The sequence below is a fragment of the Oncorhynchus kisutch genome, linkage group LG7 (assembly GCF_002021735.2).
Source record: "Oncorhynchus kisutch isolate 150728-3 linkage group LG7, Okis_V2, whole genome shotgun sequence".
Lineage (NCBI taxonomy): Eukaryota > Metazoa > Chordata > Actinopteri > Salmoniformes > Salmonidae > Oncorhynchus > Oncorhynchus kisutch.
Window position 1 is genome coordinate 20,278,482 of NC_034180.2, and position 15,252 is coordinate 20,293,733.

General features: G+C 42.7%; 1 protein-coding gene across 3 annotated transcripts in view; it reads left to right on the forward strand.

Moving 5' to 3' along the window:
- Window positions 1-15,252, forward strand: part of LOC109894297 (cation channel sperm-associated protein subunit beta) — a 42,538-nt gene that overhangs the window by 22,460 nt on the left and 4,826 nt on the right. For 2 of the 3 annotated variants that reach the window (XM_020487692.2, XM_020487694.2), the window contains 7 exons: window positions 2,749-2,892; window positions 3,076-3,220; window positions 8,104-8,255; window positions 9,361-9,551; window positions 9,983-10,179; window positions 14,106-14,288; window positions 14,547-14,687. In XM_020487692.2, coding sequence (XP_020343281.1) covers window positions 2,749-2,892; window positions 3,076-3,220; window positions 8,104-8,255; window positions 9,361-9,551; window positions 9,983-10,179; window positions 14,106-14,288; window positions 14,547-14,687 — 1,153 coding nt within the window. The remainder of the gene's footprint in view (window positions 1-2,748; window positions 2,893-3,075; window positions 3,221-8,103; window positions 8,256-9,360; window positions 9,552-9,982; window positions 10,180-14,105; window positions 14,289-14,546; window positions 14,688-15,252) is intronic. The other variant, XM_020487693.2, reaches the window with a different exon arrangement.

Here is a 15,252-nt window from a genome sequence, read left to right on the forward strand (position 1 = left end):
AAGTGTAGGCTATATAGAAACGATGACACTAAAATTGAAAATCATTAAAAGAAAATCATATTTTCATTCATATTTATATCACATTCCAGTGTTTCAACTTGTAAACAAAGCTGCATGGGATTTATCTTAATGCAGCTCTGTGCAGCCAATGGCAATTTCTGCTTCTGGTATAAAGCCAGGAGACGCTTGTGGATTTGCCAGCTGTTCCAGCTCCGACATCGCCCACCACAAAACACTATGTGGTTGTCCACTAGCACGGATCTGATAGAATCTAGCCCTAAGTGCGTAAATGCTCTTGGGATTTGAACTTGCAACCTTTTGATCTGGAGTGCATTAATGTCTCAGCAATAACACCAGATGGTTAAACATACTGTATATCCTCACACTCTCAAAAATAAGAGTCTGGTTGTGGTATATCCCTTCCCTGGTATACAAAAAGGTCAAAGGTACACATCAGTTAACTTCAGAGGTACATATAGGAACTCATATGTTACTGAGCGGTACCTTTTACGGTACATGTGTGGATTATCTAGTATAATGTTACGTTTTCTACCCAATATATTAAATACAAAGCTGTGTTCATAACCATTTGGAAGGTGGGAATTTACAAGTTGTGAAGTCGTAAATACCAGTTGAATGCATTCACGCGCTATGAAATGGTTGGGAAATGCCAATTGGCTAATGGCCAACAAGCAACATGAACCACAAATAGCTATCATGCTGGTAAACAAATTATAGAGTTCAAAAACCATATTAATAGATTGCTTTTTCTATTGTTTTGTTGTTACATTTAACTGCCAAGGTAATTTCCTTAGTAGATGACGTCAGAGGCCAGCAGAGATGACGTCAGAGGCCAGCATGAGGGAGAGGTCAGAGCTGAGGGATGATAGACACGTTTCCCACTAGTAATTACCAGTTAGAGGGGATTTCTCCCAGTTGCATGTGGTAAATTCCCACTTCCCACTTCGTTACGAACGCAGCATTAGGTAGGAGAGAGTAAAATGACACAAACATTATTTATCATTCATTTCTATTGGGTACAACATAATGAAAACAAACTGCAAATGCATCCAACAAGTTTGTAGAATCACAATCTTGATGTGGTCATTGTGTGCTAGGAATGTGGAACCAAATACTAAACTTTTAATACACTATAAGTGAATTTGTCCAAATACGTATGACCTCTTCAAATGGAGGGACTAGATACAGGAAATGCTTTCATTTCTAAATGGTAAAATAGATTCATGTACAGTACCAGTCAAAAGTTTGGACACACCTACTCATTCAAGGGTTTTTCTTTATTTTTACTATTTTCTACATTGTAGTGACAGAATGCCGAGAATGCAAGCTGTCATCAAGGCATAGGGTAGCTACTTTGAAGAATCTAAAATATATTTTAATTTGTTTAACACTTTTTTGGTTACTAAATGATTCCATATGTGTTATTTCATAGTTTTGATGTCTTCACTATTATTCTACAATGTAGAAAATAGTAAAAAATAAAGAAAACCCCTGGAATGAGTGTCCAAAGGTTTTGACTGCAACGGTGTATATTTTTTATATACATTGAGTGAGTGTACAAAACATTAAGAACACCTTTCCTAATATTGAGTTTCACCCCCACCTTTCGCCCTCAGAACAGCCTCAATTCGTCAGGGCATGGACCCCACAAAGTGTCAAAATCATTCCACAGGGAAGCTGGCCAATGTTGACTCAAATGCTTCCCACAGTTGTGCCAAGATGACTGGATGTCCTTTAGGTGAACACACGGGAAACTTGACACAAACCTGTGCACCTGGCACATACTACTGTACCCCGTTCAAAGGCATTGTAAATATTTTGTCTTGCCCATTCACCCTCTGAATGGCACACATACACAATCCATGTATCACGGCTCAGGATATGACCCAGATGCAAACACAGGATACAGTTCTCAATCATTTCATAACAAAGGGCAGGTCGAGAACAGGCAGAGGTTCGTAAACAGGTCAGAGTCATGCAGGTACAGGACGGCAGGCAGGCTCATGGTCAGGGCAGGCAGAGGTTCGTAAACAGGTCAGAGTCAGGCAGGTACAGGACGGCAGGCAGGCTCGGGGTCAGGGCAATCAGAGGTTCGTAAACAGGTCAGAGTCAGGCAGGTACAGGACGGCAGGCAGGGTCAGGGCAGGCAGAGGTTCGTAATAAGGTCAGAGTCAGGCAGGTACAGGACGGCAGGCAGGGTCAGGGCAGGCAGAGGTTCGTAATAAGGTCAGAGTCAGGCAGGTACAGGACGGCAGGCAGGCTCAGGTCAGGGCAGGCAGAATGGTCAGAACCGGGAAGACTAGGAAACAAACACTTGAGAAACAGGAAAACACGCTGGTAAGACCAGACAAGACAGTGGGGAAGATGGGCGAACTCTAGAGCGGGGTGGAGACAAGCACAAAGACAGGTGAAACCGATCAGGGTGTGAACCAATGTTTCAATTGTCTCAAGGCATAAAAATCCTTCTTTATCCTGTCTCCTCCTCTTTATCTACACTGATTGAAGTTGATTTAACAATTGACATAAATAAGGGATCATAGCTCTTACCTGGATTCACCTGGTCAGTCTATGTCATGGAATGGTGTTTTTCATGTTTTATACACTCAGTGTATAGTACAATTCATACAAAGTGAGTGCAATTTGATTGATTCAATTTGAGTCAAGTAAAAATCCACTATCCCCAGATAGTATGATCATGAAATTATATTGTGTGTCTCTCTCTTCCAGCAGCAGGGTGCGATGGTGTCAGTGTTTGGTGTAAAGGCAGAGGAACTCTTTCAGCGTCACACCAAGTTCCCCCCGGTGATTCTAGACTTCCAGCCCAGAGGGATCTTCCTGTTGGACAACCATGTTATCCTGTACGGCTCAGAGGTGACAGCACACACACACATACATCGCACACATGCATACTCACGCACACAGAGTTCAAATACCTTGACAAAATAAAAAATACCGGATGTAGGAAAACTCAGGGTCCTGTCTAAGTATGATGAATTTGATACCATAATGTATTTCCCTTACCCAACCTCTGTCTGTGTATTGTGTTGTTTTTAGGTGTGGACATCGTCAGATAGAGGCTCTACCTTCACGTGGGTGTTCTCTCTAGACAATCAGATTGTCATAGACGCGCTGAGCTGTACTGTCATTGGCGTGGTAGTGTTCTTCACTGACCATGGCAACCTCTACATCATGAAGTCAGGTGGGACAACAACAACAGTGACGTTCCAGGTTATCTTTTCTTGCAGTCGTGCTTCCCAAATGATCCAATCTCCTGGAGAAGTTTGTAACTACTCAGGAAGGAACCATGTTTGTTTGGGAACCCTGTTCTGTTCTCAACAGGGTGACTGCAAAACAGACAACCTGGAACACCACCACCAAATCCTAAAGAATATGCTGCAGGATGTAGGCTTGAGCCCAGGGCTGTTGTGGAGACCCTATTACCGCCACATCGGCAATCATGAGTCATGCCCGCAGTTAAATTCCACGTGACCGCTGAGTCACAGTAATCTCTTATGCACACAGGACACGTGTTGGTAGTAAATCAAATCAAATCAAATTTTATTTGTCACATACACATGGTTAGCAGATGTTAATGCGAGTGTAGCGAAATGCTTGTGCTTCTAGTTCCGACAATGCAGTAATAACGAACAAGTAATCTAACTAACAATTCCAAAAAAACTACTGTCTTATACACAGTGTAAGGGGATAAGGAATATGTACATAAGGATATATGAATGAGTGATGGTACAAAGCAGCATAGGCAAGATACAGTAGATGATATCGAGTACAGTATAACATATGAGATGAGTATGTAAACAAAGTGGCATAGTTAAAGTGGCTAGTGATACATGTATTACATAAGGATGCAGTCGATGATATAGAGTACAGTATATACATATGCATATGAGATGAATAATGTAGGGTAAGTAACATTATATAAGGTAGCATTGTTTAAAGTGGCTAGTGATATATTTACATAATTTCCCATCAATTCCCATTATTAAAGTGGCTGGAGTTGAGTCAGTGTCATTGACAGTGTGTTGGCAGCAGCCACTCAATGTTAGTGGTGGCTGTTTAACAGTCTGATGGCCTTGAGATAGAAGCTGTTTTTCAGTCTCTCGGTCCCAGCTTTGATGCACCTGTACTGACCTCGCCTTCTGGATGACAGCGGGGTGAACAGGCAGTGGCTCGGGTGGTTGATGTCCTTGATGATCTTTATGGCCTTCTTGTAGCATCGGGTGGTGTAGGTGTCCTGGAGGGCAGGTAGTTTGCCCCCGGTGATGCGTTGTGCAGACCTCACTACCCTCTGGATAGCCTTACGGTTGAGGGCGGTGCAGTTGCCATACCAGGCGGTGATACACCCCGCCAGGATGCTCTCGATTGTGCATCTGTAGAAGTTTGTGAGTGCTTTTGGTGACAAGCCGAATTTCTTCAGCCTCCTGAGGTTGAAGAGGCGCTGCTGCGCCTTCTTCACGATGCTGTCTGTGTGAGTGGACCAATTCAGTTTGTCTGTGATGTGTATGCCAAGGAACTTAAAACTTGCTACCCTCTCCACTACTGTTCCATCGATGTGGATAGGGGGGTGTTCCCTCTGCTGTTTCGCTAACGATCATCGGGTCACTAATGGTCTGGTACTCAGGGCTCTATTGTCCCTCTAACCACTCTGACATCAATGCCAATACAATTGAAAATCACGGCAAACACTTATCATCAAAACAGTGTCATGCTTTTAAAACTCACCTCACTGTGATTGATCACTTTGAAGAAAGAAGTACAACAACAGGTTGAAACTGAGTGGAAAACGTGGTCGTTGTGGATGTTGTTTCAAAGCCAAACACAACTAAATGGACAGAGCTTTCTAAGGTGATGATTAATTCAAAACACCCATACGCATAGAGTTTATAAATACGGATAGGCCTATGAGCCCGATCCCGGAAAAAAAAACTCATTTAAAATAATGATTGTGACGTTATACAATAGAGAGCCTACCGCATATTACGAATGGCAGAAAATATTTTGTTTTTAAAAACTGATTTAAGATGTCTTTGGTACATAATTGGTCTTGCCTATACTCCAAAATTGTAGTAATCGCCTTTGAGTATGGACTTGTTATCCATACTGGATGGACTGGTTCCCTTATGCTACGCTGCAAACGTTCTATTCATGAGTCTGGGAGAGAACATATAGGCCTAGGCGATGCTGTTGGTTCATTGATTGTACAGGGCGGCTAACCTACAGTTATATACTGAACAAAAGTATAAACACCGCATGCAACAATTTCAATGATTTTACTGAGTTACAGTTCATTTAAGGAAATCAGTCATTTGAAATAAATTCATTAGGCCTTTATTGATAGATTTCACATGGCTGGGCAGGGACGCAGACATGGGTGGGCCTGGGGGGAATTTGGAAGTCCTGGGCTGGCGTGGTTACACGTGGTCTGCAGTTGTGAGGCTGGTTGGACGTACTGCCAAATACTCTAAAATGACGTTGGAGGCGTATTGTGGTAGAGAAATGAACATTCAATTCTGGTGGACATTCCTGCAGTCAGCAAGCCAATTGCACGCTCCCTCAAAACTTGAGACATCTGTGGCATTGTGTTGTGTGACAAAACTGCACATTTTAGAGTGGCCTTTTATTGTCCCCAGCACAAGGTGCACCTGTGTAATGATCATGCTGTTTAATCAGCTTTTTGATATGCCATACCTGTCAAGTGGATGGATTATCTTGGCAAAGGAGAAATGCTCACTAACAGGGATGTAAAGAAATTAGCTTTTTGTACATATGGAACATTTCTGTGATCTTTTATTTCAGCTCATGAAACATGGGACCAACACTTTACATGTTGCGTTTAATTTCTGTTCAGTATAAAGTGCATTCGGAAAGTATTCAGACCCCTTGACCTTTTCCACATTTTTTTACGTTACAGCCGTATTCTAAAATGTATTTAAATTGTTTTTTTCCCCTCACCAATCTACACACAATACCCCATATTTACAAAGCAAAAGCAGTTTTTTAGAAATGTTAGCAAATGTATAAAAACATTTTTTTTAATGATATCACATTTACATTAGTATTCAGACCCTTTACTCAGTACTTTGTTGAAGCACCTTTGGCAGCGATTACAGCCTCGAGTCTTCTTGGATATGACGCTACAAGCTTGGCACACCTGTATTTGGGGAGTTTCTCCGATTCTTCTCTGCAGATCCTCTCAAGCTCTGTCAGATTGGATGGCGAGTGTCGCTGCACAGCTATTTTCAGGTCTCTCCAGAGATGTTCGATCGGGTTCAAGAATCTTGGCTCTGGCTGGGCCACTCAAGGACATTCAGAGACTTTTCCCAAAGCCACTCCTGCGTTGTCTTGGCAGTTTGTTTAGGGTCGTCGGTTTTTGGTTTTTGCTCTGACTTGCACTGTCAACTGTGGGACCTTATATAGACAGGTGTGTGACTTTCCAAATCATATCCAATCAAATAAATTTACCACAGGTGGACTCCAATCAAGTTGTAGAAATGTCTCAATAATAATCAATGGAAACAGGATGCACCTGAGCTAAATTCCGAGTCTCATAGCAACGGGTCTGAATACTTATGTACAGTACCAGTCAAAAGTTTGGACTCACCTCCTCATTCAAGGGTTTTTCTATATTTTTACTATTTTCAACATTGTACAAAGACATCAAAACTATGAAATAACACATATGGAATCATGTAGTAACCAAATAAGTGTTAAACAAATCAATATTTGGGTTCTTCAAAGTGGCCACACTTTGCCTTGATGACAGCTTTGCACACTCTTGGCATTCTTTCAACCAGCTTCACCTGGAATGCTTTTCCAACAGTATTGAAAGAGTTCCCACATATGCTGAGCACTTGTTGGCTGCTTTTCCTTCACTCCTCCAACTCATCCCAAACCATCTCAATTGTGTTGAGGTTAAGTGATTTTGGAGACCAGGTCATCTGATGCAGTACTCTATCACTCCTTGGCCAAAGAGCCCTTACAGATCCTGGAGGTGTGTTGGGTCATTGTCCTGTTGAAAAACAAATGATAGTCCCACTAAGTGCAAACCAGATGGGATGGCGTATCGCTGCATAATGCTGTGGTAGCCGGGCTGGTTAAGTGTGCCTTGAATTCTAAATTAAGGGGTCTGAAAACTTTTCGAATGCACTGTATATGAATTTGTATTTGATTTTGAAATGCCTAGTAATATAGGGCATTACCTTTAGCTACAGAATATCTCACCACTATACGTTTCCATATTTTCCTCTCTCCTTCATTCCTTTCTCCAAATAACCAAACCAGCTAAAAAGTTGCCTCCATTCACTATTCGAGTGCAAGTGGATGACATGTCTTTTTTCCCATGCCCCTGTTTCTGCCCATTTGATAATGGCCCATTCTAAATTAAAACTACTTTTACATGATAGTAAAGACAAGATTACATTTAGAATAGGGAAAATATGATCACGTAATGAGAGAACAAAGTGTGCAGACTGAGGCATGGAACAGACTGCAAGCTTTGCCAAATAACTCTAAATCTATTGTATAGGACCTGTTCCAAATGATCACTTTTACGCTCAACATAGCCATGTGCACTCGCTCCGGAATGGGAAAAATATCCGTTCCGTTTTATTCAGCTAAGTTCAATTATATTCTAGTCACTATAAAATCATATAATATAAAATAATGCCACGGCACTTATTAGCATATCTAGTCTGCTAAATGAACAAGCGTCCAGCCTAAGGCATGGAGCATAGCCAGATAACATACAGTAAGCCAACTCATATTCTGTTCTTCTAAAAATACATATTCTTCATATAATCTTTCTTTAGACCTGACTAAAATAAATAATGGATTTATTGTGATGGTGTATATTAAATTGATTTATTCAGCTATTTTAAATGCAGATGTCCCATCAGCGGCTTATATGCATGGAAGCCTGGAGATGTTAATTATGAGACCGGCAGTCTTTTGCATGACAATAACCAGCTGACAAAATGTCATGACCGCCACAGCCCTACTTGAATCTGACAGAATTCCCATCACATCCCATCTCCCCCATCCCCACCCATTTTTGTCCTCCTGAAGGTCTTGCCAGGTATGCGTGGTTGAACGAGACCCTGGATGTAGCCAGTACTCTACTGTGTGGTCACATGGGCATCCTAATTGCTGTTCAGCTGGACAAAGACAAACCCAGTGGCTTTAGCTACAGGAACATCGAGATAGACCACCTCATAGAGGTCAGTGTTGCAAACATTTTTGCTACGGTATGCCCTACTCAACACAACCCCAGTTGCTTTAGGTCAATTTCACGGTAACATAATGATGCTGAGACTCAGATGTTTCACTTTAAAATGTATGCCAAACAAAATCCAAGGATTGCAAAGTTAAACAGACCATGCATCTCAATGCACAAAGACACCTTTTATGAATTTCCACAGACATTTTTACAAAAACACATTTACTTGAAGAACAGTGCAGATGCACAGTTTGGTAACAGAATGATGGCACAAAAAAGTGATTTGGTTAAAAGTGGTCCTTGTGCATAGAGTTGTATGGTTTGTTTAACTTAACATGCATTTTAAGGTGAAAAGTTTGTCTCAGCATCATTCTGTCACTGTGCAATTGCCCTTTCGCTACAGGACCATCGAGATTGACCACCTCATAGAGGTCTGTGTTGCAAATGTTTTGCTACGGTATGCCATACTGAACACAACCAAAGTTGCTTTAGCTACAGGACCATTGAAATAGACCACCTCATAACCTCATAACAGACCAACGGCCTGTTCAGTCGGGAGATTTTGTTTTTGAAACACAGAGGCACTATTCCCAACTGAACAGGACCCAGTTAGGGTAGACACTGTCCTCAGACTAATGTTAGTTAACCCAGAAGTAAAATCTTGCGTAATTTGGTCAACTGCGTGATTAACTTCTGGGTCAAAATGTGTTTGAAATTGAGAGTTCCGGTGGTTTGCGAAGTCTCCACCCCTTTCGAGCATTTGAAGTGAAGCAGTTTAAGCACTGCCTTCGCACAATTCAGATACGTCCATATAACCAGTGCCAAAACCCAAAGACCAGAACTACTGCAGCTCGTTATCTCATGTATCCCATTCAGTCCCGGCAGATTCTTCGGTATACATGCAATAAGAATCGGGTTACTGCAGTTTTTGACAACTGTTGGTGTAGAAATGGCTTTATAGCACATCATCTGTTGTTTATACTGGCCAATACGACATTCTCCTGTCTGTCAGGCCTGTTGCAGACATACACTGATATCTTGATTTTTAACCTATGTGTTAACCTGTGTTAACCTATGTGCTAACCTGTGTGTGTGTGTCCCAATAGAAACATGAAATGAGTTTTGACAAAGCCCTGGCCCTCCAGTACACCACAGACCACACAGTCCTGCTCCACGAGAATGCTGTCATCAATGACCATGCGAACGGAAACAACCGCCAGGGCAGGAACAACCCTCTCACCGTGGCACCTGCCAGCCACTTCTCACCTGACCACGTGGGCAAGGTCATCTACTTCAGGTAGGGGGGACACTAGCCCTAGTCTCTCCCTACTCCCCATTTCCTTTTCACCTGTTCAATACTATCCTCAACCATACATTTACCTCTCACATGTTCCAAATCTCTTTAACCTGTCATCTTGTGGATCTTTTGAACTATTTTAGACACTTGTTCCTTGTCTACACGTAATATTGACCTCCTTATCTAATATTGACATCCTTATCTAATATTGACTTTAATATTGACTTCCTTATCTATTATTGACTTTCTTATCTAATATTGACTTCCTGATCTAGTATTGATTTTCTTATCGCATATTGACTTTCCTATCTATTATTGAGTGTCTTTATATCTTTGTATTGTCTTATGTGTCTTAGTAAATGCCATCAGTGTCCTCCAGATGTGTGTGTGTGTGCATGTCCATACATGTCTGTGTGTGTGTTCTCCCCCAGTGACGGTGGCATGGTGGTGATCACAGAGGTGTTCCGGACTCACTATCTGAAGGGGTTCTCCGGGGTTGTTGTCGGGGAGATCCTGGAGCCAATCAAAGGAGCCAGCTTGAATGCGGAGCCTGTGCAGTTATATGACCTGTTGGTGAAGAAGGGGGAGCCCGAGGGGCTCATTGTTACACTGCAGCTCAAAGACCTAGGTAACTGGAAAGAAAGATAGCATCAACTGACTTGTTTGTTCATTTACATTTAGTGATTCCCAAACTTATTTTGTGCTGCTTACTAGTCCTGAAATTCTAACAGAATCATGCTACGTTTCAGATATTTTCCTATCCTTCCAAGTAAATGAATGTGATATTTCTAGCTACGATCTCAATCTCTCGTCATGAGTCTTAAGACACGATCCAAAATAAATCAACCACTACTCACAACTCATAGCTTTATTTAACCCAGCCTGCTTCGGTTTCTCCTGGGGTAAACTATGAGCTGTCTCACTTGCCAGATCTATTTGAAGGAAGATTCAATTTAAGTGTGCACACTTGAAGTTAAGATAAACAGTGTAGTTATTCCCTCTGCAAGGCAATCAAACAAGCGAAATGCCAGTACAGGGACAAGGTGGAGTCGCAATTCAACGGCTCAGACACGAGACGTATGTGGCAGGGTCTACAGGAAATCACGGACTACAAAAAGAAAACCAGCCACGTCACGGACACCGACGTCACGCTTCCAGACAAACTAAACACCTTCTTTGCCCCCTTGAAGATAATACAGTACCACCGTCGCAGCCCCACTAACAAGGACTGCGCCGTGGCTGACGTAAAACATTTAAACGTGTTAACCCTCGCAGGGCTGCTGGCCCAGACGGCATCCCTAGCCTCGTCCTCAGAGGATGCGCAGACCAGCTGGCTGGTGTGTTTACGGACATATTCAATCTCTCCCTATCCCAGTCTGTTGTCCCCACATGCTTCAAGATGGCCACCATTTTTCCTGTACCCAAGAAAGCAAAGATAACTGAACTAAATGACTACCGCCCCGTAGCACTCACTTCTGTCATTATGAAGTGCTTTGAGAGACTACCTTACCGGCCACCCTAGACCCATTTCAGTTTGCATACCGCCGCAACGGGTCCACAGACGACGCAATCGCCATCGCATTGCACACTGCCCTATCCCATCTGGACAAAAGGAATACCTATGTAAGAATGCTGTTCATTGACTACAGGTCAGCATTCAACAGCATAGTACCCTCCAAGCTCATCATCACGCTGGAAGCCCTGGGCCTCAACCCCGTCCTGTGCAATTGGGTCCTGGACTTTCTTACGGGCCGCCCCCAGGTGGTGAAGGTAGGAAACAACATCTCCACTTCTCTGACCCGCAACACTGGGGCCCTACAAGGGTGCGTGCTCAGCGGTAAGGACAATCGGAGTGTGGTGTCAGGAAAACAACCTCTCACTCAACGTCAACAAAACAAAGGAGATGATCATGGACTTCAGGAAACAGCAGAGGGAGCACCCCCCCCCCCATCCATATCGACGGGATAGCAGTGGAGAAGGTGGAAAGTTTTAAGTACCTCGGCGTACACATCACAGACAAGCTGAAATAGTCCACCCACACAGACAGTGTGGTGAAGAAGGCGCAACAGTGCCTCGTCAACCGCATGAGGCTGAAGAAATTTGGCTTTTCACCCAAAACCCTGACAAACTTTTACAGATGCACAATCGAGAGCATCCTGTCGGGCTGTATCACAGCCTGGTGGTGCGGTCTGCACAACGTATCACCGGGGGCAAACTACCTGCCCTCCATGACACCTACAGCACCCAATGTCACAGGAAGGCCAAAAAGATCATGAAGGACATCATCCATCCGAGCCACTGCCTGGTCACACCTCTACCATCCAGAAGGCGAGGTCAGTACAGGTGTGTCAAAGCTGGGACCGAGAGACTGAAAAACAGCTTCTATCTCAAGGCCATCAGACTGCTAAACAGCCATCACTAAATCAGAGAGGCTGCTGCCTACATTGAGACCCAGTCACTGGCCAGTTTAATAAATGGATCACTAGTCACTTTATACAATACTACTTTAAATAATGCCACTTTAATAATGTTTACATATCTTACATTACTCATATCACATGTACAGTGCCTTGCGAAAGTATTCGGCCCCCTTGAACTTTGCGACCTTTTGCCACATTTCAGGCTTCAAACATAAAGATATAAAACTGTATTTTTTTGTGAAGAATCAACAACAAGTGGGACACAATCATGAAGTGGAACGACATTTATTGGATATTTCAAACTTTTTTAACAAATCAAAAACGTAAAAATTGGGCGTGCAAAATTATTCAGCCCCTTTACTTTCAGTGCAGCAAACTCTCTCCAGAAGTTCAGTGAGGATCTCTGAATGATCCAATGTTGACCTAAATGACTAATGATGATAAATACAATCCACCTGTGTGTAATCAAGTCTCTGTATAAATGCACCTGCACTGTGATAGTCTCAGAGGTCCGTTAAAAGCGTAGAGAGCATCATGAAGAACAAGGAACACACCAGGCAGGTCCGAGATACTGTTGTGAAGAAGTTTAAAGCTGGATTTGGATACAAAAAGATTTCCCAAGCTTTAAACATCCCAAGGAGCACTGTGCAAGCGATAATATTGAAATGGAAGGAGTATCAGACCACTGCAAATCTACCAAGACCTGGCCGTCCCTCTAAACTTTCAGCTCATACAAGGAGAAGACTGATCAGAGATGCAGCCAAGAGGCCCATGATCACTCTGGATGAACTGCAGAGATCTACAGCTGAGGTGGGAGACTCTGTCCATAGGACAACAATCAGTCGTATATTGCACAAATCTGGCCTTTATGGAAGAGTGGCAAGAAGAAAGCCATTTCTTAAAGATATCCATAAAAAGTGTTGTTTAAATTTTGCCACAAGCCACCTGGGAGACACACCAAACATGTGGAAGAAGGTGCTCTGGTCAGATGAAACCAAAATTGAACTTTTTGGCAACAATGCAAAGCGTTATGTTTGGCGTTTAAGCAACACAGCTCATCACCCTGAACACACCATCCCCACTGTCAAACATGGTGGTGGCAGCATCATGGTTTGGGCCTGCTTTTCTTCAGCAGGGACAGGAAAGATGGTTAAAATTGATGGGAAGATGGATGGAGCCAAATACAAGACCATTCTGGAAGAAAACCTGATGGAGTCTGCAAAAGACCTGAGACTGGACGGAGATTTGTCTTCCAACAAGACAATGATCCAAAACATAAAGCAAAATCTACAATGGAATGGTTCAAAAATAAACATATCCAGGTGTTAGAATGGCCAAGTCAAAGTACAGACCTGAATCCAATCGAGAATCTGTGGAAAGAACTGAAAACTGCTGTTCACAAATGCTCTCCATCCAACCTCACTGAGCTCGAGCTGTTTTGCAAGGAGGAATGGGAAAAAAATTCAGTCTCTCGATGTGCAAAACTGATAGAGACATACCCCAAGCGACTTACAGCTGTAATCGCAGCAAAAGGTGGCGCTACAAAGTATTAACTTAAGGGGGCTGAATAATTTTGCACGCCCAATTTTTCTGTTTTTGATTTGTTAAAAAAGTTTGAAATATCCAATAAATGTCGTTCCACTTCATGATTGTGTCCCACTTGTTGTTGATTCTTCACAAAAAACTACAGTTTTATATCTTTATGTTTGAAGCCTGAAATGTGGCAAAAGGTTGCAAAGTTCAAGGGGGACGAATACTTTCGCAAGGCACTGTATATACTGTATTTTATACCATCTATTGCACCTTGCCTATGCTGCTCGGCCATCGCTCATCCATATACTTACATGTACATATTCTCATTCACCCCTTTAGATTTGTGTGTATTAGGTAGTTGTTGGTGAATTGATAGATTACTTGTTAGATATTACTGTACGGTCGGAACTAGAAGCACAAGCATTTTGCTACACTCGCATTAAGATCTGCTAACCATGTGTATGTGACCAATAACATTTGATTTGATTTGATTTGTTAGATGATAACACTATCATTCTTCTGTGGTAAACACTGCTTTAGTCAACCCTGCTGCTGTTTCTCCTGTGGTGAACTCTGAGCTGTCCTGTCCTGTCTTGTCCAGATCCATCCCAGGGGTTTAATATGTCCCACGTGGGGAAGGCTGTGGTAGCACCAGGCTTCAGCAGTTACCTCATCACAGGGCTGCTGCCCAGCGGCAGTGCCCTAGCCAAGCCCACCATGCCAGCCCTAGTGCTCCCCCTGACCAGCCACCGGTCAGGAGAGTGGCTGCTCTTCCACTCTGCAGGTTCCTGTGTTTATTGTGTGTTATTACATCGTCAATGATTTTGAATGTGTATTGTTGTAGTACTCGCCTGAGGTAAGTCTATGGGCTCGTTTCCTGTATACAGATTAAGACTGGTCCTGGACTAAAAAAGTATGCTTGATAAGAGATTCTTCATTGAAAGAACTTCTTAATCCAAGACGAGACTTAATCTAGATTTGGGAAACCAACCCTGTATGTGTTTTAAATGTGTGAAATAGATCCATCCGTTTATCCGTCTAGGCCGGGGGAGCTGGGGGATGAAGGAGGGGCCATGTCGTCACGCCCTGCAGTCATTGAACGGTGTGAGGAATAACGCTCTGATGAGGATCAACGTCAGAGAAAAGCTCAACTTCACCTTCAAGGCCTTCATGTCCGACTACTGTGAGTAGTGGTGGTGTGGGGGGTTGAGGTGTGTGGTGTCTGGTGTCTGGGTTCTTACCAATGATGGATTCTGGGTACTAACTCCTAAACTTGGGATAGGTTAATTATCAGGTATCCTATTGAAATATTGAGTGCTTAGGTTTAGAGGGTCTACACCAGAAGTAAATGGTTATCTGTGGGAGGAAGGTATATAGTGTGTGCAATGTCGTGGCGGAATCAGAATTATTTAGGTAACATTTATAAATAATATGTTTTATTTATTTTATTGCATGCTTATGTGAGATATGTCATTAGAATGTCTATTTTTGGATAATACTGTTGGCCGGTTGCAGTTATCTGTTCTCTGTCATGGGGTCAGTTACTTGGGCCACAGAGAGGGGAGAGGTCAAGCTTGTCTTCATATGTAAACATGTCTTTTAAACCATGTGAATGGATTGATTGAGGGGGAACCAATTATCTCTTGGCTCCACAATGTCTGTGTGCCAGTCACTATGTCTCCGTGAGCTTGTCCAGAATGGGAGTGTCTAAAATGACAATTGATATATATCCTAATGTCTTGGTACTA